This window comes from Falco peregrinus, chromosome 11 (assembly GCF_023634155.1).
Source record: "Falco peregrinus isolate bFalPer1 chromosome 11, bFalPer1.pri, whole genome shotgun sequence".
NCBI lineage: Eukaryota > Metazoa > Chordata > Aves > Falconiformes > Falconidae > Falco > Falco peregrinus.
The window spans coordinates 7,438,370-7,460,627 of record NC_073731.1 but is presented as its reverse complement, the minus strand read 5'-3'; the positions used below and the strand labels follow the sequence as shown (position 1 = coordinate 7,460,627).

Genomic DNA, 22,258 nt, shown 5'->3' with positions numbered 1-22,258 from the left:
CGTATCTTTGCTTGGGTCTTCCAATTTGCACAGTCTGTGGTAACTTAAAAATGTAACAACAGCTTCTTCCACCTACCAACCTGTGCCTAGGAACCCAAGACTACAAACACTTCCTCGGGTCTTATTCTAATATAGAGAGCTCTGTATTTAGGAGACTGAGCCCAATTTGGCTGTGGCAAACTCCAGGACCTTGCTAAGGACTACTACACACAGTCATTCCAGGTACAATTTTAGTTGTTGTAAAGGAGATAAGGAAAACAGAATAGAAAAGCAGCAGACTGGCCCTGAATGGATCATAATTTATTTTAAAATAGGACTGACTTTGTTTTTAATAAGGACCGTTGCTTAAGATTGCAGAAGTGTGAATGCTGTCTTCATCTGTGCTCCAGGACTTCTCCTATGAAAAACCTGGTAGGTCCTCACCAGTGGTTATTACGCTGCCTCAGTTTCTAGCCTTGGCAAATTATGAGTGGTAAGACTTGAAACTTTGTGCATTATTTCATTTATTAGAATATTTTTTCTTCTTCCCTGACACTTTATTTCTCATGTTCAGTATTAATGGTGTAGTAGCATTTCTCGATAGCACCGTAATTTACTAATCCATAAACTGCAGGGATGTGTTTTATATTTCGGGAATTGTGACCGCCCTCTCATTGCCTTCCCAGAGAAACCTGAGACGGTTGTTCCCCCCACATTGCTAAGTGAAGTAAAAAGCAGAGCTTTCTCCACCATGTTGCAGAAAATACCTGTCTTCCCTATTAAGTGACTGATCCTGAAGTTGCTTATGCCTTTCATCCATCTGCTGTCAATTTAACTGGCTCGGCTAGCTAGTGGTTCCTTCTTATGACCCTGCAAGGATTTACAAAACCTGGTTTCTATAAAAATTAAGGGGCAATCCCCATGTTTACCCTCTTGCTCAACTAACCATGTTTTGTTACTACCAGCTAGTGCTAGGGTATATCCACGTCTCCCCCAACCCCTGGCTCAAGCCAGCATCTGGGAAAATCCGATGACATGGCCAAGATTTCCAGCTGCTGAAGTTACCTCAGTAGATCAGTTGCGGTTGCATACGTGCCCGGACTGCTGTATTTCTGGAAGCCCAGAGCAGAAGTACAGTGCTGAGCACTGCAGCCTGTCAGGCTAGGGCTGGCAGAGCCTGGGAGAGCCTTTGCAGCCTATGCACCACATCTGGCCAGCGTGGGTGTCCAAGGCCCAGGCTGCTTATTAATCCCCTGATTTGCACCACCTGGGCAGACCAATGCAAGCCTGACACTTCGCAGATGCAGCGGACTTATTATGCATATGTTAATGCTGGGGACACCATGCACTCATCTGGCCAGTAAGTCGCAATCAACCAGCACCTGAAAGGCCAACAGAGCTAGAGAAGAAAAGATTTACAGTATATATGTGTGCCTGCGTACGGCAGAAGGAATTGTCTTTCATGGCTGTCTTGCATCTTTCAGCTAGGACTGACTGCAACACAAGATTGCTTTTACCACTGTGTGAGGTTCCACATGCAGTACACATATGTGTATCAGAAGACATCATCCAAAAATAGGCATTTCTCTAGTAACACTTAGCCTTGGTTTTCCAAATGAAGACATTGACTTGCAGCAAGACAGCCTTTTACAGGATGGAACTGTAAGTATTTATTTACCCATGGTGTAATTTTTATCTTTCATAGGAATGCAGGTATCAGCTGCTTAATTACAGGATTATGTATGTAAACTTGCACTTTATAAAAATTTGGAAGTAAAGCCTTTGCCTAACAACAGTCTTGTTCTTGGTAATCAAGTTCCATCTATAGGAGCCTTTCATGTTAGAGACACAGCCCACTTGTGAGTTATTGTTACAATTCAATAAATACTTTACAAAAATAATGCTAGCTTTTCAAAAAAATTAGGACAATTTTAACTCACCAATAGTTCCTCCCAGACAGCTTCCTTAAAGAATAGCTTCTTCTGTAGGACACTGTGTACTCAGCATATGATAAATGGGGGAAAAGGGCTGGTTGCATGCTTTATCTCAGGGAACTTGGAAATGTGTATTCCACTTTTCCTGTTCTTTCAAAAAAATAAACTTCTTTCTTTTCTTAAAAGAAAGAAACAAGCAGATCTAAACGCTCTTCATATTAAAAATTAGGGGGTACCTGATTTTTGGTTTTTGGTTTTTTTGCCTTTGACATGGTTTCCTGCTCTGGCCTCGCTCCTCCAAAGACTTATGGCATACTTAGTTTACAGGTAGCTGCTCTGCAGATCTACCCCCCAGCATACGATGTGAGTCCTGACAGCTGTAGCTCCGTATCTGAGATGTTTCCAGGAGTCGGCTGTTTGTAACTCTTGCAGAACCACTGCATCGAGACTTTTCCTGGTCCACAGGAAAACCACGGCTAGTCTCCCTGCAAGCCTACCCCAGATGGACTGCAGAGACCTGAGCTAGAAGGTAACAGGAAGAATTCCAAGAAAAAAATTGCTAGTAACTGTTGATACTCACTTTTGAGTGTTACCGTTAAAAAAAATATCTTTTCTTAGACATGACTAGTCATGAAATCAATTATAGAGAGAACTGGTGCTGTAGGTGCATTAATCTTGTAAACCATTCCCATATGGAAGAGTGCATTCTTCAATCCTATTGTTTATAACAACTTTTAAATATGTGCCCTCCTCAGCTGGGACCTTGGGCCTGATGGTGATGGCAGCTGCCCCACCCCCCCCCACCTCACACTTACGTTACAGTTGGGGAATAAAATGAAATGTGTATTATTAAACGATTGAAGTATAAAATCCTACCAGGACAAGTTTTATGTATGTCTGTATGTAGAAATAGGTGTGTGTGAGATAGAGAGATATGTGTTTATAAATTACACACACTATGAAAAATACTTATGTATTATATTACAACTATATACATTCATTAGAAAGGAACTGATCAACCCCTGTCAAGGAGACAATGCAGCAGCCATTACCAGTTCTTTGGCATCCAGGAAACAAATGCTATTTTGTGTCTGAAGAGGAGGAAAATCCTCTCAGTATTCCCTTGCTTCTTGAAATTGCTTGTAGTAGTCTTCGTCTGAAGGGTTTTCTGTACATTTCTGCCCATTGTTTGGAGGCCGTGCTTCATTGTATCGGCTCCAGTCACCTTTGCATATAATCCAAGGCAGAATGTCCACTTTGTAATGGAGTTCTGCTGAGAATTCAATGCTGATCAGGTTTGGTGTACCTGCCCCTTTCCCTCTGGTAATCAGCTGCATATTATCATCATAGCAGCAGTGCTGTGCTGCAAGCGTGGTGCTTTCCAAAGAGAGCATGGAGCGGATGCAGTATCGTGCGGTGGGCTTATAGATCTCCAGTTTCTCCTTTGGACCACTTGCATCTTTCCAGCGGAAGTTTTTCCTCTTAATTCGATCATAGATTTCAGCAGTGCTGTATGCGACTTCTCTGGGGTAGGAGCACGGGCAGCTGGGAAGATCATTGACCACTTTGTGCATGTATTTCTTCAAGAACTCACTTTTGCAGCTCATCCATCTTTCACAGCTATCGGTATCTGTTCAAGGGCAGGAAATGGAAGCTTAAGATACATTATGCAGCATCCCAGTTTGTATGATCAGTGATATCAAATGAGTAAAGCCTAACTGTTCAGCACCAGTGCTTTGCTTAAGAAAGAAAAAGCTTGCCTCCCTACCTGCAATGTGTTAATGTGCTGTCTTGTCAGATAATCACGTGTGACTGGCTTCAGGGCCTCAGGCAGTGCTAGTCTGAATTGTAGTGCAGCACCATGCCAGTAAGAATCATTTGGCATTTTCTTCTACCTGGCAAATTCCAGTTAAGCTGCCAGTATCCCCACGCAGCACAAGAGACACTGTCATGGGTTTACAGGTGACAGAACTGAACGGGGAAATCACAGTGATTTGATGACAGTCTCCAGTTAGTTTGAACCCCTTGTCTGCGCACTCACCTTGTAACAACAGCAGATTCAGATGTTGAAGGATTAAGTTTCTCATGATGCTAGAAATACAAAGATGGCAAGCAAGGCCTGGATTACTTTTCCTGAAGTTCATTATTAAGCCCTAATTCAGTCTTTCTTTCAACTAACAAATACCTTTTTCTGTTTGGTCTCCATCTTCCCAAAGGGGTATTTCAAGCAGCTGTAGTTCAAACAAGGAGACCGACATCTTAGCTGGCAAATGCAGCCAAAAGTGATTCAGATTCTAAAGGGGCATATGTGACATAATATCAGAGTGTCTGTACATTAGGAGGATTTAACGGCACCGGAGTCATGATTTATAGCTAGGATTAAAGAGATTTATAGACTAGTAGCGTATTTAATACTGGCACTTTATTATTTTGCGAGGGTCTTGGGAGAATCCAGTTAAACGTCTCCTTCCTAAAACATTATTTAAGGTGTCTGTATCATGCTACCAGCTTTCAAAAAAAACCCCCCAAAAACCCTGCACATCTTGCCCCACACTTACTTAACAGGACTCTGGAGTAAGGCAAAGACTGGGACCTAAAACTCTCACAGCAAACATTCGCGCAAAATATTTACTTAGTGATGTGTCCTGTTTTTCTATCTCCTTAAAGAGTCCTATCCCGGCTATCATTAACTGTTGTGCTCTACCACCATAGGCGGGGGGTGCTGGATTACTTGATTTATCCAATTAGTTCAGCACCCAGTGTCTAAGATAGGCCACGCTATGGTTTCATTGGAGGATTGAAATCAGAACATTATAGAGGTTGGGCTGAGTTTTAGCTAGGGCAGTCTTGAGTCATGCCCTGTAAAATCTCACTGACTAGCCCCACTGCAGCACACATAGTCGTAAAAGCCATGCATGCTTGTAAAAGTCATTGTCTTTTTATTTTTAACGTTACAGCTGTACCTAAAATGCTTTTACAGTATCTTCCATTTGAGGCTGTTTTAGCAAAATGCTGAACAGCATTTGATTTTTCCCCACTCTGCATTAATGTGGAGCCTTACAGCTCTTTTCTGAGCTAGGACAGAGAATCACCATTTTATAATGAAAGCAGCACAGAAATTTGCTAAGACTTAAGAGGAGAAAGATTCAGTGAGAGAAGCAAGCTAAGGTTCAGATCATAAACTTAAGCAAAATAATAAATGGCCATTATTACTGACATTTTTAATGGTAAACTCAAGATCTTGGACCTGCAGCAAGAGTTCAACCAGGAAAATCTAAGTAAGTCTCTTACCTGTTGCTGAAAGATTGACTAGGCTACTTACCAACTTCAAACAGTTTGGTAGCGTTGAAGTCTTCACTTCCTGCAAGTAAGCTCACTTCTGTGGCAGCTGTCCGGAAGGTATCTTCGATCCCTAAGACAAACACGTGTTAGTGGTGGTGGTGCTTTCCCATTAAAACACTGTGCAATCAACTGCTTCCCTGCCATTCCTTCCTTCCCCAGTTCTGCAAGGTGCTTTTGTTTGGCAGGGAAGCCACCTGAAGTTGCTGCTGGAAGGAATGTTCATTTAAAAGTATAATGACCAAGGAATCTGTGGTGTTAGGAAGATAAAGCAGTAGTTTAGCCCAAAGGTCTAAAGTTTTCAAGTTTTAGAGCTTAAATATAAGCAACAAACTGGTCAGTTATGAACCCAGTGCAGGGACAGCAGTGAGGGAACAGATTTAATTCCTCCTCTTTCGGATGCAAGGCTTGCCAGCATCTCCCAGTAATTCAGGTAGGAGCTTTGCAAAAACTTCACCAACAGCCACTTGGTCAGCTTTATGTGACCAGCATCTTCTCCAGAGCATGTATCACAAGGGACCGACAAGATAAAAACAAACGTCCTAATGGAAACTCTAAAGCCCTGGGTAAAATATCATGTCTAAAGGAGACAGCCTTTGTGCCACTTTCTCAAAAAGAGCAACATGCCTGAAGACAGGTGAATAAGTTCACATCTGCCTATGGAAAACCATTTTTCAGGAATTACGAGGAAGAATGACGCTGTTGCAAGAAGACTGGTGCTTGCTGGTCTCTGCCTGTGCTAGGGAGTTAAAAGGTGTGAGTAGGTGAGAGATAAATAACCTCTCCCATCAATCCCATCCCCCTGCAGCTACGGCAATCAAATAAAAATATCTGGATCTTCCAACAACCTGCAATTTAAGTGTTTGCTATCAGTAGAGAGAAACACAGATTGTCAGAAAATGTATTAATTGATCTTGCCAAAGTAAACATCCTTTCATTGCTGCTTTAGTTTGGCCTACCTACCAGCCTCATGTTTCCCTTATGTTGCTGTGCCATGTGGCCTTAAAACAAACATCTCTTCAAAGAAGCATTTAAACAGGTTTGAGGGTTTTTTCCCTCTCCATTGAATTAAAGACCTTCAAGAAAGAGCAGAAAGCTCTTTAATATGTGATAACTATATGGTTAATAATGAAGTCTGTTCACCATCCATCTTCTTGCCAGTGAACTTTCTCCTGATCTCCTGAACTGGGGCATAATAGTGGCTTGCAAGCTTCAAAACAGCCTCAGGCTGCTTTTCAATAAAATTATCATAGTTTTGCCTTAACTCCAGCAGTAGATGCAGAATAATAGATACCCAAGAACCCATTACGGGGCAGTAATTCACTGCCAGAATTATACACAGCAGAAGCTGAGCTTTGCCCTTGTAATTTTAAAAATGTCAGCACAGCCTCAAAGAGTGAATATGTTTTGCCTGCTGATCGCTGGGGGTCTGTTATATGATATATTCTTTCAAGTTTGCCACTGTTTGATGCTAGCCGGTAATAAATACTGGAGAATGTAACTGGGGGCTACATACTTTCATCTGGAATTAACCCTTTATTATTGACCATCCAGAAACACCTTCCCCCTGAACAGCCTAGCAGCCGTTACCTTGCAATGGATGCGCGCATCTATCTGTGAGTGAGAAATTTCTCTCCACCTCTCTCACTGAGACCCCAAAGTCTTCTCTGCAGTGCTGCTAACATTTCACTTCCCAACAAAAAAACCTGACCCCTAGTTTAAGCATTTTTGCCTTTCTGAGTCATTAAGTAGACTCAGTGAAATGCGTACCACCATGGCATGTGTTTCTACTTCTCTCCAATCTTGGGAAGTACTGAAATGGCACATATCCCATGCATTGTGGCAACTACCGCATCACTGCATTACAAACTTGGCTAAATCCAAACACACAGCAGCATTTAAAGAACATCACGGGAAAGTTTTCCATAGCAGCTTTAAATTTTTACAATGTAGGTCTGAGTGCTCAGCCCTGCTGTCACCAAAGCAAAAATTGCCTGATAGTAAGGACACCTCTGTTACTGGCATTTAGATGTCAATGCCTGTAGATGAGTCAGAGCTAAGGTAAGGCTTCTTGGCCATATTTTCTGAATACATTCAAGCCAAAACTAGACACTCCCTCATCCCACTCTGCACAATTGCTGCAGAACCAGACTTGTTGGTTTATAATTCTCCAATTATCAAGCAGGGTGTAAACGAAACAGAGATGACATTTCCACCTTAACATTGACTTTCTAGGACAAGAAATATCCAATGAACCCAAAATCTCTGGAGTGAAATGCAAAGTAGGTATTTAAAGTATTTTTTTAATATTAGTACACATGGAGTCCTAAAGCAACTCTGTATACGTTAAGCACAAAATTTAAAAGCCATATAACTGGTATGGAGCCATTTGTTCACAGCACAGGCATGCCCATTCACTGCACAGCAAAATAGGAGCTCGCTGAGGTAAAAGTCAACACAGCTGTTTTGAAATTCTAAAATGAATACAGATTCGTTTCAAGAGAGTAGATTGCATCCTTTGGAATACAAAATGTACTGTCCACAAAAACGCCTGCTGTAACCTAAAAAACGCCCGTATTTGCCTTTTGAGTCCCTGGGAACAGTAGACTGCATCTATCAGCGTATTATTACGAGCAAAGAACCTGCTGTTTCATAAATGGCCTTGCAAACCAGCGTGCGCCTGCCCACCGGAGCCCTTCCCCAGTGAGGGGACAAACGGGCCCTGGGCTCTGTGCACAGGAGGGCTCTGCCCCCCATATCCCCCCCCCCTGCCTGCAGTTCCCAGGAGCATGCTCACACCTGGGCAGTTGGGCCTGTCGCAGGTCCGTGACTCGGTGGCAGTGCAGGCGTACCCACAGGACCTCGTCCGCTTCTGATTGCCACTCCCGCAGGTGACGCTACAAAGGGACCATGGGCTCCAATCTCCCTCACCGTCAATATAATCTGTGAAAGAACAAAGATGAGGAAGGAAATGAAGAAACAAAACTCCTACTACCCAAAACTACTGTGTAGTGTTTTTTATTAAGAAGGCAAAACAAGAATGGAATCCAGATGTCTCTACCTGAAGCTTGGGCTAAGTGCCAGGCATAAGCCTGCTGTTTAAATGGTATTCACACTTGATGCTCCTCAGGGAAATGCATGCAACATAATTTGAAAAAATATTTCCTTTCTCTTTTGACCTTTTGGCAGCTGAGAATCCTCAGCTGCAAAGCTGGGTCATGAACTAACAGTACACGTCTATCCACATAATTTCCCTGTATATAGGAATATGTTTTCTGACCACAGACTAATCAGGCACAGGATAAATTAAGTTTTCTTTTTCATCTTTTCAAAAGACACAGCAATTGCACAACAATACTCAACTAATTTTTAGGGCACAATGAATGTTGCACTATGGGAGGCTGAGGGTCATGCATGAAAATTGCGATTTTGTTTTTCGGTCCCTTGAACAGGAAACAGATATTACAGGAATACTGCCATGGATATAGGGAACCACATATGCATCTTGCACCCAGAACAACATGCAATTTGTAGCGTTTCATGTGAATTATTAAATAACATCAAACCTGACTGTTTACTAGCAGGAACTTCCTGAAAACAAAACACAACTTTATTCTCTTCTGGGACAAAGCCAAGGGCAAATGATGCCAAGTCTGCACCACCATGGCTCGGTACCACTCTAAGTATCTAATCCCTTTTAGAGCCAGTCTCCTTTGTTTGCTGTGTGAACATGGTGGCACATGCCACCTTCTGAAGGCCACCAAATGTCATGCATGAACCAAACCCGTTTGCTCACCTTCCCAGCCGAGAGTTGGCTCTCGCTAGGGAACATCTGGCTTAATGGATTTCTCTGCAACCTACAGGAGATACTTAACTGACCCTGAGGTCACAGCTTGCAGCCTTTGCTCATTTGGGTTAAACCAGCACTGGCAGCAAAGCAAAATAGGGTTTAGCAACTCTGAGCCAGGCCTACTCTATAGCTATAGGCTGAATATGTATGTAATTGCAAGACACAGGGACAGATCCCTGCCTGCACTGGCCTCTGTGCTACATGCGATTCCCACTCCCCCGCCCACTGCCATGCTGTCTGTGGGCTTCCTGAGCTGGTTACTAGAACACGTAACTTGATTTGTACCATATGTAATGACTGACGACAACTCTGTGGGGTGCTATTAAACATTTATTGCCAGGAGTTATGGGAAGGTTATATATCTCACTCGTAGCAAGCTGCCTAGATGCGAGTTCCTCGTGGCAGGGACCTTATATGCTTTTCCTCCTTTTCTTACACCGCTGCCAATGAGGAAGCCACCACACCCGAGTCAGGTGCCCATGGTGTGATGTGGGGGGCACATGGCTACCGCCTGTGTGCAAAGACCCACGATTCCAGGATTTGCCAACAGGTGGGCACTGCAGCAGTCTGAAGAGGCATAAGATGCCTTAAGAAAATGTGCTCTGCCCTTTCTGCCTGGCCCCGCTCTCCTTCCCGGCCCTTTTCCAACTCTGAATTTTTTTTTTCCACGTGGCTGGCAAGGAAGAGGGAGGGTGAGCAAGTGCAACGCTGTCAAAGGGCCCAGACTGGAAGGCCCAGGAAGGGCAGGCAAAGCCATGCGGTGCCTTTTGGCAGGGGCAGGAGGAGGGAGATAAGAGCCATGAGACATGAGAACAGGTCAGCGGGTGGAACTAGCACAAGAGCCCCATACAGGCAGGATCTGCAGCTACATCCCCCTGGCCAGGGGCACGGCATCCCAGGTTAGTCGTAAGGCCAGGAGCCTTTCCCAGGCAGCAGGGTGCTCTGCTGCACAGCGGAGAGCTCTAGCATAATTTTCAGGCCTACCTACCTAGTGTTTATACCGCACTATGAAGCACACAGTATCTACTATTAAATACACCATGCGTGTATTTTCAGCTGGAGCTTAACCTGTTCTTCCTATTTTTGCATTTGTAATTCTTCTTTTCTTTTTTTTTCTACCATGATTATTTGTGAACACGATTTTATTTTACCTAAATGAATAGCTACCTAATACGTGAATTCTTGGCAATACTGCGTGTCCACAAATAAAGGCAGGTGCAAAAAGAAGGGATAGACTTCAATCTTCTGGCCACAAAATTTAATACATATGTATGTATTTAAATATTTAAATTCCACGAAAAGTCTCCCTCAATTGTTAAGGCTTTAGGACTCAAAGTTAACCAAAACGGGGAAAATAAGACTGAATCAGCGCATGACAGCCACTCTGCAGTATCTAGGGAATGCAATGGAAGTGCCAGGGTAAAAGCACTGTGGCTTTGAGACCCTGCTGTAACCAAAAAATCTTCTGTATTTACACACAACTTAAATCTGAGAGGCTCTGAGCTATACCCATGAGCACATACTAGTTCACCTCCCTTGAGTCATGCCCATGTGGATAGTCACAGCCCGCTGGGGCAGTGAATAACTAGCTCCTCTGTTTCTGGTTTCTGCAACTGTTTCATACAAGCTGAAAACAATTGTTTTCGCCGTGACACATCTGGAAGAGAATTACACACGCAAATACACAATGTTCCTGCTGCACATGCCACTCCCCACACATGCACCAACATAATTCATCATATTTGTGTATCCACCAAATACTACCACGTTTTAGATCTTGCTTATTTATCCAATAATCATATTTTGGTTCCCAAACCACTGCACGTTTCTAAATTTGTACTTATCCTTACTCTAAAAATAAATATGAAACCTTGTTTCCTTTGTTTTTAAAAAAAGTACACTTAGGGCTAAAAAAGTCCTCTTATGGGCTAACTGGTATGATTTTCAAGATTATAGACTTACTAGTGGAATGCAGCTACCACAGTACAGCTTGTGCATCTGCACAGATTTGTATTTAAAAGCTGATGAACAAAAGCCACATGTTGAAAAATTCTATTTTGTTTGGCCTACTTTCAGCGATGCCTCACCATTCTCATTTCCCCCAAACTCATTTTTACAATCCCAAGATGCCCGTAAGAGGCCTGGAACGCAAGCTTACCATACTCTGGCTGCTCCTTGGATTCAAATCTCCGGTGACTGGGTGCATGGCTATCCCACCCACCGAGAGGGTTGAGGAAGTTGCTGTCCTCAGTGGTGCTGTCATACTTGTAGTCCTGGTCACCGCTGCTCATGCGAGTCAAGGTGGAGGACCTCTGCCACCAGTTTCTCCAGTCTGGTGACGGGACTGGCCAGCTAGGCTTGCCGCTCTCCTTCTGCAGATCCTTGTCTGTCTCGGTGTCGGGGCCATCCACCACTTCAATGGTAACCTATGGGAGGCAGAACAGAGCGGGCTGGCTGTCAGTGCCTCCTCCTCGTCCGTGGGAAACTTCCTACGCAGCGAAGACAAATGACTGGTGTTCCCTTGCGGAGGGGCTGTGTAATACTGTAGGGTTCGCATGGTGCAAACCACATGCAGGTTACTGAGCCCAGAGATACGCAGCAGCTGAGTGATTCCTTCTGCTACCTTTGCTGAATCAGACCTTGGAACAAAGGCTAGGAAAAATCCCCCACAAAATAACAACCCATGCTGTGCCTAAAAGCTTTGCAGCAGAATTTTCTGCCTTGTGGGGAAAGATGTTTAAACCTGAACATATATGACCAGGAAAAAGAAAGCCAGATCTGTTACTCTAATTACACTGAGGCTGAATTTGAGGCAAGCATGGAGCACACCAACGCGCAGAGCCCGTTGCAAGGACTTGGACTGACTTGAGCCAGGGCCAAGTGAGTCTGTGAGTGGGAAGATGGAAGATGCAGAGGCCAGGGTCTCTGCCAGGTCTGCACCTGCCTTGCCCTCTGGCAACAGCTCAGCCCAGCCCCCGGCACAGCCCTCCCTGCAGCACCAGCACCTCCATCACACAGCGGCGTGGGCTGTCACCGCTATGTGAAACCGCACTCTGCTGTGGTGAGAGCCAGCAGTTCTTTCAACTGTTGCCGAGTAAGTCACTTGCTGCTAAGCCCTCTGAAGTAAGTCCTCTTTCTGTGCTGGAGAGTGGAATGATACACAACCCGTTCACGGTTTCTGCAGAAGCCCAGAGCCAAGATTCAAAGTTCGCTGCGGACATCATGAATGTAAATACAATTCTGCATAGGAACAGCCCTTGATTACTCCTTTTCTATGCTGAACAATGTGTAATTATGAAAACTTTGGACAAATACTGTGCGTGCATGTTGGAGGCTATTTAGAAATAGGAACTGGACATCAGAAACCCTGGTGCTATGAGTCATGCAAGCACAGCGTGGCCACAGGTAAAACATAAAATGCTCTGATGTTTCATGCTAATGTGGTTCAGTGATTACACTGGACTGGCTAAACAACTATGATACAGAAGGGACTATCAGATATATCTGAAAGGTTTAATAGGTACGGAGGTTTTCTTCATGTTTTATAGATTTACAAAGCTGTCTTTCAAGACAGCACCCCATGAAAATCGAGTTGTGCAAACCCAGGAAAAACAGAATAATGTACTATTATGCTAAAAGGCTTTTACATGGCTCCATGGATTTGTACTTTGGATAAAAGGTTCAGTTTTATACGATGATCTTAATGGTCTTTTCTGTCCTAAATGATTCTATGATTCTACGATAATTGTTATGAGGAAAATCACAAGAGAAAGAAAGGAAAGAGTGTCCGTGTTTCTTCAGTTACCTGTGATCCACAGAGTAGTGTGACATAGGAAGTGAAACAGAACTGCTGCCATAGCTTCGTAGCTGCGGACACAGCTGCACAGACAATGCCTACACATCGTTTTTTTGGAGAAAGGAGATTTTGCACCTATTGCATGCTTTGCATTTGACCAGAGACCAAACCATTGAAGTGAAACAACTTTGAGGCTACTAAGAAGTTCCACTGGGAGAAAGAACAAGAGTGAAAGAAAGTGCAGTTGTCAGCCTAATAGCATCTTTACACAAGAGATATTTTACTCCCAGGCTAAATATGGAATTGGAATGATTACTTCATTAAACCTCAGTTTCTACAGACCAAGAATTACAATGGATTTCATAAGTTTTAAAACATCAGGGTTAGTTCAGGGATTCAAAATTGTTACATCTATCCAAGCAAAACAGAGTTTTCACAATAAGTGAAAGGAAATAGTGTTACCGAGTGGCTAACACTGTGCACTGTTGGCCAGTTGCAGGCCTTTAGTACTGCCCATGTGAAAATTAGTATGACTTTAGTACTTCAGTAGCAAGTCTTTTTAAGACCACATTAACTCTATAAGCAATGACTCAGCAAAGTGAAAAAAAAACAAAACCTAAACCAAAACAAGCAAAGCAAACCAAACCCTCTCATAAAAAAAGGCAGGGGGCACTTGATAATGATTCTATCTGCTTTGGTAATGGTTGTTATATGACAGTCAATCAGCATGAACTCATTATTTCAGCCAGGTACAGTCTGAAGAACCATAGGGATTTGCTTTAAATTACTTTTTCAGGATGCCAAGTCACTTTAAGCAAAAGCGGGTTTGTAGGGACAGAAATTTCTGTTGAGCTATGTGCTGTGCTGGGGAAGACAGGCAGGTGTAATGCACAAGCTTCCAGCATCATAAGACCTCACCAGACTTCCAACGTGCCACTGACTTCCGTGACATGTCTGTGCAATAAGATATCCCTCTGCAGTCTGTTTTTACTATCAAGTAGGCTTATTAGAAAAGGTCTTTAAAATTAATTTTCCAACACACAGCCTATTTTAAAAAATGAACATACCAAAAGCAAAATCCAGTGTGGTACTGTGACACACAGCTATATTCCTCTCTCTGCTGCTTAAAGCTTTGATTACCATGTTGTTTGTTTAACATGTGGCAAAAAACCCCACATAGAGTGAAAGAAATTCTATAAAGAATCCTGTGACTGTCTGAACTGCCACTCTTGGAAATTAAAAAAAAGAAGATAGCTTCAGTCGGCTCCAGTACTGTTTGTTTTCAGGGGCTCTGCTGTGCTCTACCCAGCCCCATTTAAATCTAACGGACCTTCCAGAGGCAGGGAGGAAATCAGTGAGTAAACCTAATAATTCCTCCATGGTATGACCCAAAAGTTAGGGCAGAGGTGTGAGAACAGGCTGCTGCTTCAGGCGACCGATTGCTTCCTTATCCCAGTGTAAAAATTTTGAAAAATCAGCATTCGCTGAGTTCTTCCCAGTACTTACAGATAGACTTAACATTAGCCCATGACTATGCATATACGTGATACACAAAGACGTATCTTGTTTCATCAGTTTCTATACAGGAGGTTGTTTATAAAAGAAAAAAGAAATCAGATCTAGAATGAGAGTCATTAGAAATGGGCATTTAAAGTGGCTCTGAAAAAGCTTTCATGCTGTATAACTACTCCAACAAAAACATGTTCTCTCAAAAATTAAAAAAATAGACCCGGTTTAGTATTTCTGTCTTGGAGACTGTTTTAAAGACTTCATTTTCTCAGATTTCTTCTTCCAGAGATTATGAAAACTGTAAAGATTATTTATTTTTTTCTCAGGCTTTCTAAAATGTCTGTGGTAACATGGTTCTTATATAAATCCACAATCATGTCCAGAAGTATTCAAACCTAAAATGAAGCCACTTCTTTTATGGTTGTGTGAGCTACAAATAAGGATGTTCCTCTTAAACTTGTTAAAAACACTTGGCATAGGTACACTAAAACAACAGATTTGCAGTCGATTTCTAATGAAACAAAGGTATCAGGCACAGATGTTTCCAGACACCAACATCCAATTTTCTCCTGGCTAAAAATATACAGAAGATAAATATTATCCCCGCCTGTTGGAGTGCACAAAAAGTTCTGTGTACTTCATCCTGTTTACTGAAACAATGTTTCTGAATTCGCTTTAATCGTGTAAACAATGCCCTAAGCAAGGAGAAGATGGTTTCAGGAAGAGCTACATTTGCAACATTGTGCAAGCAGTGGATTCTAGCCATAGCTATCCTCTGTTCCCTTCCTGCAACTGATGCAAATTTCCAATGCAGAACTTGCCGCTCCCTGAAGTGGAGGATGAGCGCAAATCAGTGAGGTAACTAACAGCAGAACAGAAATGAGCTCATTGTAAGATACTGAAATGGGAAATTTTACCCCATGTAACAACTCCAGTTAAATGATACCAGCAGTGACACCGATTTACTTCTGGTTATGTCACGACAGCTCCTCAGAACAGTTTTCTGAACTTGATAAAAAGTGAAGGACCCTCAAAATTTGCTGGGAGCAAAGAAGACAGTGTGACTTGAAACCCGAAATCTGCATTTAATGTTGTCAATCCTATCTGCACTCTCTGACGGGCCCAACTGAGCCCCACAATTAGCAATCCACTCTAAAGCCCAAGTCCAATTTTTTCTCTCTGCAGTGAGCTCTTGTTACACCGTGACGTTAGGAAACCTGCACAGAGGCAGTAACAGCTCTGGTACTGGAAGTGGTTTAACCATGGCCCTCGGGCACCCGGCTCTGCCTAGACTAGTCACTCCAGCTTTGCTAAGAGGACTAGCTAGTTCCTGGGAAGGCTGCACCATGCTCCCAGTGCTGCAGCTAGGGACAACTGCTTTGCTGCTGCCTTAAACTATGAAGCCTTACAGTAATTACAAGAAACAAGCACTACTGGAGCCCTCCAGTTCTTACTGTGCTAGATCAGAGATGGGCCGTACTGGTCAGAGCTCAGTATTACAGATACCGCTGAGTCTTCTGTAACAACATCAAGGTGGTGTTGCTTTCCAACGCAGTGAAACCAGCAGCTTCAGATGACAAATGTAAATGATACCTAAAAAATCCATCTAATAAAATGTGTTAAAAGGGACATGTGATACAGACGGAGGTGAGGGAAATGGCCAGGGATGAACCCAGAGAAGAGCTGGTTGGAAGTCTGCAGTTCTTTTTAAAAAGATCATACAGCCTTGGTTTTCTGTAGCTGGGTATGTTCTTAGAGTGGGTGGTTCTTTGTAGATTTTTTTTAAATCGAAGGTAGAAACTGAATAGATATCAAAGAGAATAAATAAAAGTAACACAGAAGCACTGGAGTGGTGTGACTGGTGGATATGGCCTCACACAAAACGATAAAGACAATTGCCAAGCAGGCAGCATTACCTTCTCCTGGTTTAAAATCACTGCTATCAATTACTACCAATCCTGCAACTCAAAATGAGCATAATAATCACAACAGATTTGATCATACACTGATTTACTTCAGTTTTCCAGGGCAAATCAACATGTTTGTAGGACGGGAATCCTACCTAACTCTGCACAGTTTCTACTTGGAATCTGTCACCTGTTAATGCATCCATTGCAACTGGAACTCACCCACCTGTGTTTCAGGTATACTGGTTGTGAAGCCTGATCAAGATTCAAGCTCTCTGAAGAGCATTAGCATCAACAAAATGCCCTTGCCTGACAAACAGTAAGGAGTCTTCCCTTGTCTGCCGTGGTGTTGAGCACTGCTAGGAAAGCAGCAAAGCAGTGGGACAACAGAGAGCAGTGCACTACCTGTTATGGTACCCAAGCCTGGGAAACCAGGAGTAAAATGAAAAGGGGAGAGACAAGAGCAAGAGTTCAATTGCAAGTTGAAGCACCCGGCTGCAAACAGAGGATCAGCTGCAGAGGAGAGTGGAGAGGTTGTAGAAGGCTGGTTGGGACAGACAAGAAAAACCCATTGGAAATGGAAAATAAGCAGGTTCCTCTGAAGTCATACCTCCTGTGTGACTTCATTCTGTTACTCGGGTAAGAACAATTCTGTCATACTGTCAATAATAACGCTGCCCAATTACAGCCCGCATTGGCATCCCTCGGCTAGCTCATCAAACGAGTGCAAACCTACACAAAAGGGATTTTCCACTTGTGAAAGGAAAACCAAAGATCAGGTTTTGTGATCAGTTTTTGCAATCATCCGGAAGTCTTCCAGGCATTGACAGAATTGTTAAAATGACAAAAAAAAAAAAAAAAAAGAAAACAAAACGCCCCAAACCAAACAGCCAGCCTTTGCTCCACAGCAGCTACTGCAGTTACTCTTAAACAACCAGCACGGAAGCAATGCTAAAGCATCAAAGGCCACTTGAAATGATGGGAGATTTTACAAGGCTAGAATGCCACAGAAAGAACAGTAAGTGTCACCCTGGTCTTGCATGCAAAGAGGCAAATTGCATTTGGATTACTGCAGCTCCAACTGTTGTTTCTGAGGTTTTTCTAGAAGACAGTCCAGTATAGTTATATTCGATTATCGCCTGATAAATACAGTTGTACCTGGGGACATGTTAATTTTCTGAACTCCTGTGATGGTGCCCTGACATCTACCACTTCCTCCCTGAAAGAGCACACAACCAGGGCATGATACAGCAACTGCCATCTCACAGGAAACCAGAGAAGGAATGGCTGTAAAGAGAACTCATTGGAGTATCTTTTCGACCTGCTTTTTCAGGCTGAGTTTTATGTCTGCTTATCAAGTTTTTAAAATTTCCAGGTATAATTTCCCTTTAAAATGTTATTTTTGCTCTGCAGCTTTGTACTAGTAGAAGGGAAAAGAAGTTGTGGGTCTCTGAGAAGTAAATGTGGCCATTGTGCTAGATTAATACACACAGGCTTTTTTTTCCCCTTTCCAACCTTGCTGTCCCAGGAGGATTTTTAAATTAACACCCCCAGGATTGTAACTTACAGAGCCCGAAGCCACGGTGTGAAAAGAAAAATGAGCATCGATTCTGCCAAACAGCCGATGAGAAATTTCCAAGTCAATTATTGCCATTCAGGTCAGTACAGTACTGCTTAATGAGCCAGAATTCACTATAATCCTGTTTTCCCCAAAAGAGTAGGCCACCTTTCACAACTTTGAACAAAGAAATAAACTTTCATTGACTCTGTAATGAATTAATGGGAGCTTTATCTCCAAGAGGCCTGACCTGCTGCAGGACTGTCAACCAGGAACTTAAAGCAGCTTTGTATATCCCTATTCACGTGCCTAAGTAAGCAGAGTAAAGACAATGCAGAACTTAGGGAACCTGTTTCTGGAAGAGCTGATCCTTGTGCACAAGAGCACTGGGATTAATGTTGCCCAATGTTTTCTAGTTTACAGGACTAGGCTTCCCGGTTCTCAGAGTCCAGCAAAACTGCTGACATAGTTGGCCAACACGTTTCCAAGATCAGGTGGTGGAGAAACAGGTCAGAGCAGAAACAGTTACTATAAAGACAAGCCAGGAAAATGTTTCCATCTCATTTATCTAGTCCCTGAGTCTAAACATTAAATGCTGTTACCAATCAGAGAAGGTTTTTGTTGCCTCCTGTCCTCCTCTGCAGTTTACATACCGTTCAAACAATGACGTTACACGCTTTACCTCATGCCACAATCTGGGGCCCCTATAGCTTCCCTACCTTCCCTTCCTAAGGCTTTCTGGAAGGCTTCTCCTAGCATGAGGGATGTGTACAGTCACCACATGTTGAACATGTTTGCTGCCTTGGACTGTCAAATCCTGGACCTGCACTTACTACAAATCTGTTAGGCTTCTTAACGTTGCGAGCCATCTAAGCTGTAATGGAGCGTCAACTTGGAGAAGGCTTGTTCTCGCCCAGTCACAGACTCATAGAATGGTTTGGGTTGGAAGGGACCTTAAAGACCATCTGGTTCCAGCCCCCCTGCCACGGGCAGGGACACCTTCCACCAGCCCAGGCTGCTCCCAGCCCCATCCAGCCTGGCCTTGAACGCTGCCAGGGATGGGGCAGCCACAGCTTCTCTGGGCAACCTGTGCCGGTGCCTCGCCACCCTCACAGTACAGAATTTCTTCCTAACATCTAATATAACCCTACCCTCTTTCAGCTTAAAGCCGTTCCCCCTTGTCCTATCGCTTACAGGCCCTTATAAAAAGTCCCTCTCCGCTTTCCTGCAGGCCCCTTCAGGTACTGGAAGCTGCTCTAAGGTCTGCGCGGAGCCTTCTCCAGGCTGAACCACCCCAGCTCTCCCAGCCTGTCTTCAGAGGAGAGGTGCTCCAGCCTGCTGATCATGTTGGTCTCTCACTAACAGAGCTCTTTTACCTTTACATACATACTTCTTAGACATATCAAAAGGATGGTAATTTTGTGGGCTGGAGGACTGTAAGAAGCCAGGAATTGATTTAACCAGAAAACCAGTTCTATTAGTGCATTGTTTTTATAAGCACATCTTAGGCAGAACGACATTTCACGTTATTGTTTTGGTTAAAAAAGACTGCTTATTAATGCCAATTTTGCTTTAAGGCTCTGAATTAAAAACAAATCACTCATTTTTTCCTCTTTCTAATTCATGAAGTTTCAAGATGCAAGCGGCTTGTAAGTGGCCATTCCAAACCCAAGAATAGTTTGAGGAATAATGTATAGAAAAGTTTCTTGCAGACAACATTTTTCACTCCAGGCAGCTGCTACAGAAATTAACTTTATGTCTTGTTTCCATACAGAGGACCACATTTTGAGCTGAAACTTAAAGACTCGTTCTCTTATAAGCTTTGGGGATGATTGCATTTTATAACAGCATACCGAAAGAGAACCGGTTCACAAACAAATTTTGCAACAGAGAATCGAAAAGAGAATTTTAAATACCCATTTAATATTCAGTGGATATATTATGTTCCAAAACGGCAATAGCAAAGATGGCTTTAGTATCATAAATAGGTCTGTACTGATACCCACATTTATGAAACTAACGCTATCCAAAGAGAAATGTAGAAAAAAGTTGAAATAGTGCATTCGCTTAAGACAAAAAGTATATTTTGTATTATATATGTATTTATATATATATAATATTACATTATATACATCCTCTTTTGGTGCTATTGGTAGAGACACTGTGTTCTAACTGCATGTCGTGGAAGCCAGGCTGAAAGTTGTCTTGGTTCAGTAAAATAATTAAGTGCAGCTCATAAAAAATTCACGTTAACATAAATTTGTACCTGAATGTTGGGATTCTGCCCATTGATATCTGCTTTTGACAGGTCAGGGAAGTTTGGAAGATCCAGGAGGAAAGATCTGGGTCCATCTCTTTGCAAGGACGTATGCCCGTTTTCCTGCCTGAATCGCTGCTTAGGGAACGGCCGGTGGGCAGCCTGGAGATCAGGGTATTCTCTTCTGTCCTCAGGGTTCAGGGTGAAGCCGTCTTCAGAACGGTCATCTGCAGTGAATGTGCTCTGGGGAAAAAAGCAACGCACTGTAACACCAACTGAGAGAGCGTGGAGTCCTGCCAGTGCGGGCCCGCAGAGCACGTACCCAAAGCCTTGCAGCACCCCCCCGCAGCTCGCTGCTGAAACACACAGCACCGATGATGGGTATCTTCTAGGGTGCTCATGCGTTTGGCACCTGACTCTCGCTGAAATACACTTAGTTACAGTGGTGCAAATCTGTAACTATCTGACACAAGATAAAAGCGGGTCAGACTTAAGTGCTTAGCTCTTTCGGGTTCCTGTAACGTTCCAGCTTTGCAGTGGGCACCTACACATTGACACAAGCATCTAACTTAAAGCAGTTCTGGAATCATGAAGCTCTGAAGCAGCCCCTGGGAAATCAAATTCTATCACGTGAAATGTGTCCCTAAAATGGTAAAAGGTATCTTTATTATAAATAATTTTGGTTTGCTTTGCTCCAAAGCGGAGCAAAAACACTAACTGCTGAGTGCATGTTGAAATGTACGGTATTAAAAGATCCTACTGCTGAACTGGCAGCCTCTCTCCCCCCCGTCTGCAACAACTTCCATCTTGTTTCCTGTGCTCCTCACCCAATTTCTCTGGTCTTGAACATCTGAACCTTCCTTCCTCCGGGATCTCATTTTCATGTTTGCCTAATGGTGGGATTGAATTTCACCGAGCTGTGGGTCAGCAGTTAATGCTTTTGTTATTGTTGAGCGTACTTTCGGGTTTTGTAGTATATTACAGCAAGCTGCCTTCGAACCAGTAGCACTGCTGCCACTGCCTTTGACCTCACCAAGGAGATACATTTAGTATCAAAACACTGGCTGCCTGGGTTAGCACTGGCCTGGGGACTTGGGGAAAAAAAACCAGCAGAGAAGTCCAGTCTTCTTATGGCTACAAAAAATGCATGGGGCAGATTCAGCACAGGTTTTGCTTTTGACTCAGCTGAAAAATTTTAGGCTTGAGGTCTTAGTATGACTGCCTGGGGAGCTTTTATTTTCAGTTCATAAAGAGACAGCAAGCATGGAGAGGGTAAATGTTAAAGACCTATCTTTTAAAACAAGCACAATTAAAGTGGAATGGCCACATGTGGTTCTGGCTCTACTGAAGCATATTTTTGCCAGCATTTCTGGTTAAATGCAATCTCCATCCAGCTCCCCTGGCTCAAATTAAGCTAACATACCTTTTGTTGAGCGCTCAGACAGATAACAGTTCCAATGCCTTTTCTTTTATTTCGTGTTTATTTGCTTAGAAGGTTCTAAATTGACCCTTGAAGAGATTTTACAATATAATCTGTCCACTTTACAGGAAAATACTCAGTGAGTTAAATAAACCAAGATTTAAGAGTTAATCTGGGACTAAGTGAAATTGTCTCAAGCAAAAAGTAACGTGGTTCTCCTCTCCCCTTCTCGCTGCACTGTACTTGCAAAGAGCAAAATCAGATTTAGCAGAATTAATGTTGTCTTGGTATTTTCATGATCAGAATGGGTACATGTCGGTAGTGCCAAAAGGGTACTGTCAGACGTCTAACTAGAGCACAGACACAAGAAGTTCATTCTGAATTAGTGCACGTGCGTGTGCGCTCCTGACAGCCTGTATCGCTGGAAGGCTAAACCAAGAATGCTCCTCTTTGCTGAAGGCCAGGTAGGCCGTTCGGTTGCCTTCGGCAGGCCACCCATTAACACAGCCCTTATTTGATATAAAGCAGAAAGCAAATCACACAGCGGCAGGCTCTGGGAAACAAAACCGAGGGCCACTTAGCTAACTTTTAGGTTCCTCACCCATATGCTAATGCTTAAACGTCACACTTATCAAACAGAATTTAGCTGCAAACTTCTTGGGGCATGAGGATTAAATGGCTTCTCAGTTAGGTCTGAGTAACAACAAGG

The 22,258-nt window shown here is 43.1% G+C and overlaps 1 protein-coding gene across 1 annotated transcript in view; it reads right to left on the bottom strand.

Moving 5' to 3' along the window:
• Positions 1 to 304: 304 nt before the first annotated feature.
• Positions 305 to 22,258, bottom strand: part of ISM1 (isthmin 1) — a 43,212-nt gene continuing 21,258 nt past the window's right edge. The window contains exons 3-7 of the mRNA XM_055816637.1: positions 20,139 to 20,372; positions 11,261 to 11,528; positions 8,052 to 8,195; positions 5,236 to 5,325; positions 305 to 3,543 (exon numbers count right to left, since the gene is read on the bottom strand). Of these exons, the coding sequence (XP_055672612.1) occupies positions 3,026 to 3,543; positions 5,236 to 5,325; positions 8,052 to 8,195; positions 11,261 to 11,528; positions 20,139 to 20,372 (1,254 nt within the window). The 3' untranslated portion in view covers positions 305 to 3,025. The remainder of the gene's footprint in view (positions 3,544 to 5,235; positions 5,326 to 8,051; positions 8,196 to 11,260; positions 11,529 to 20,138; positions 20,373 to 22,258) is intronic.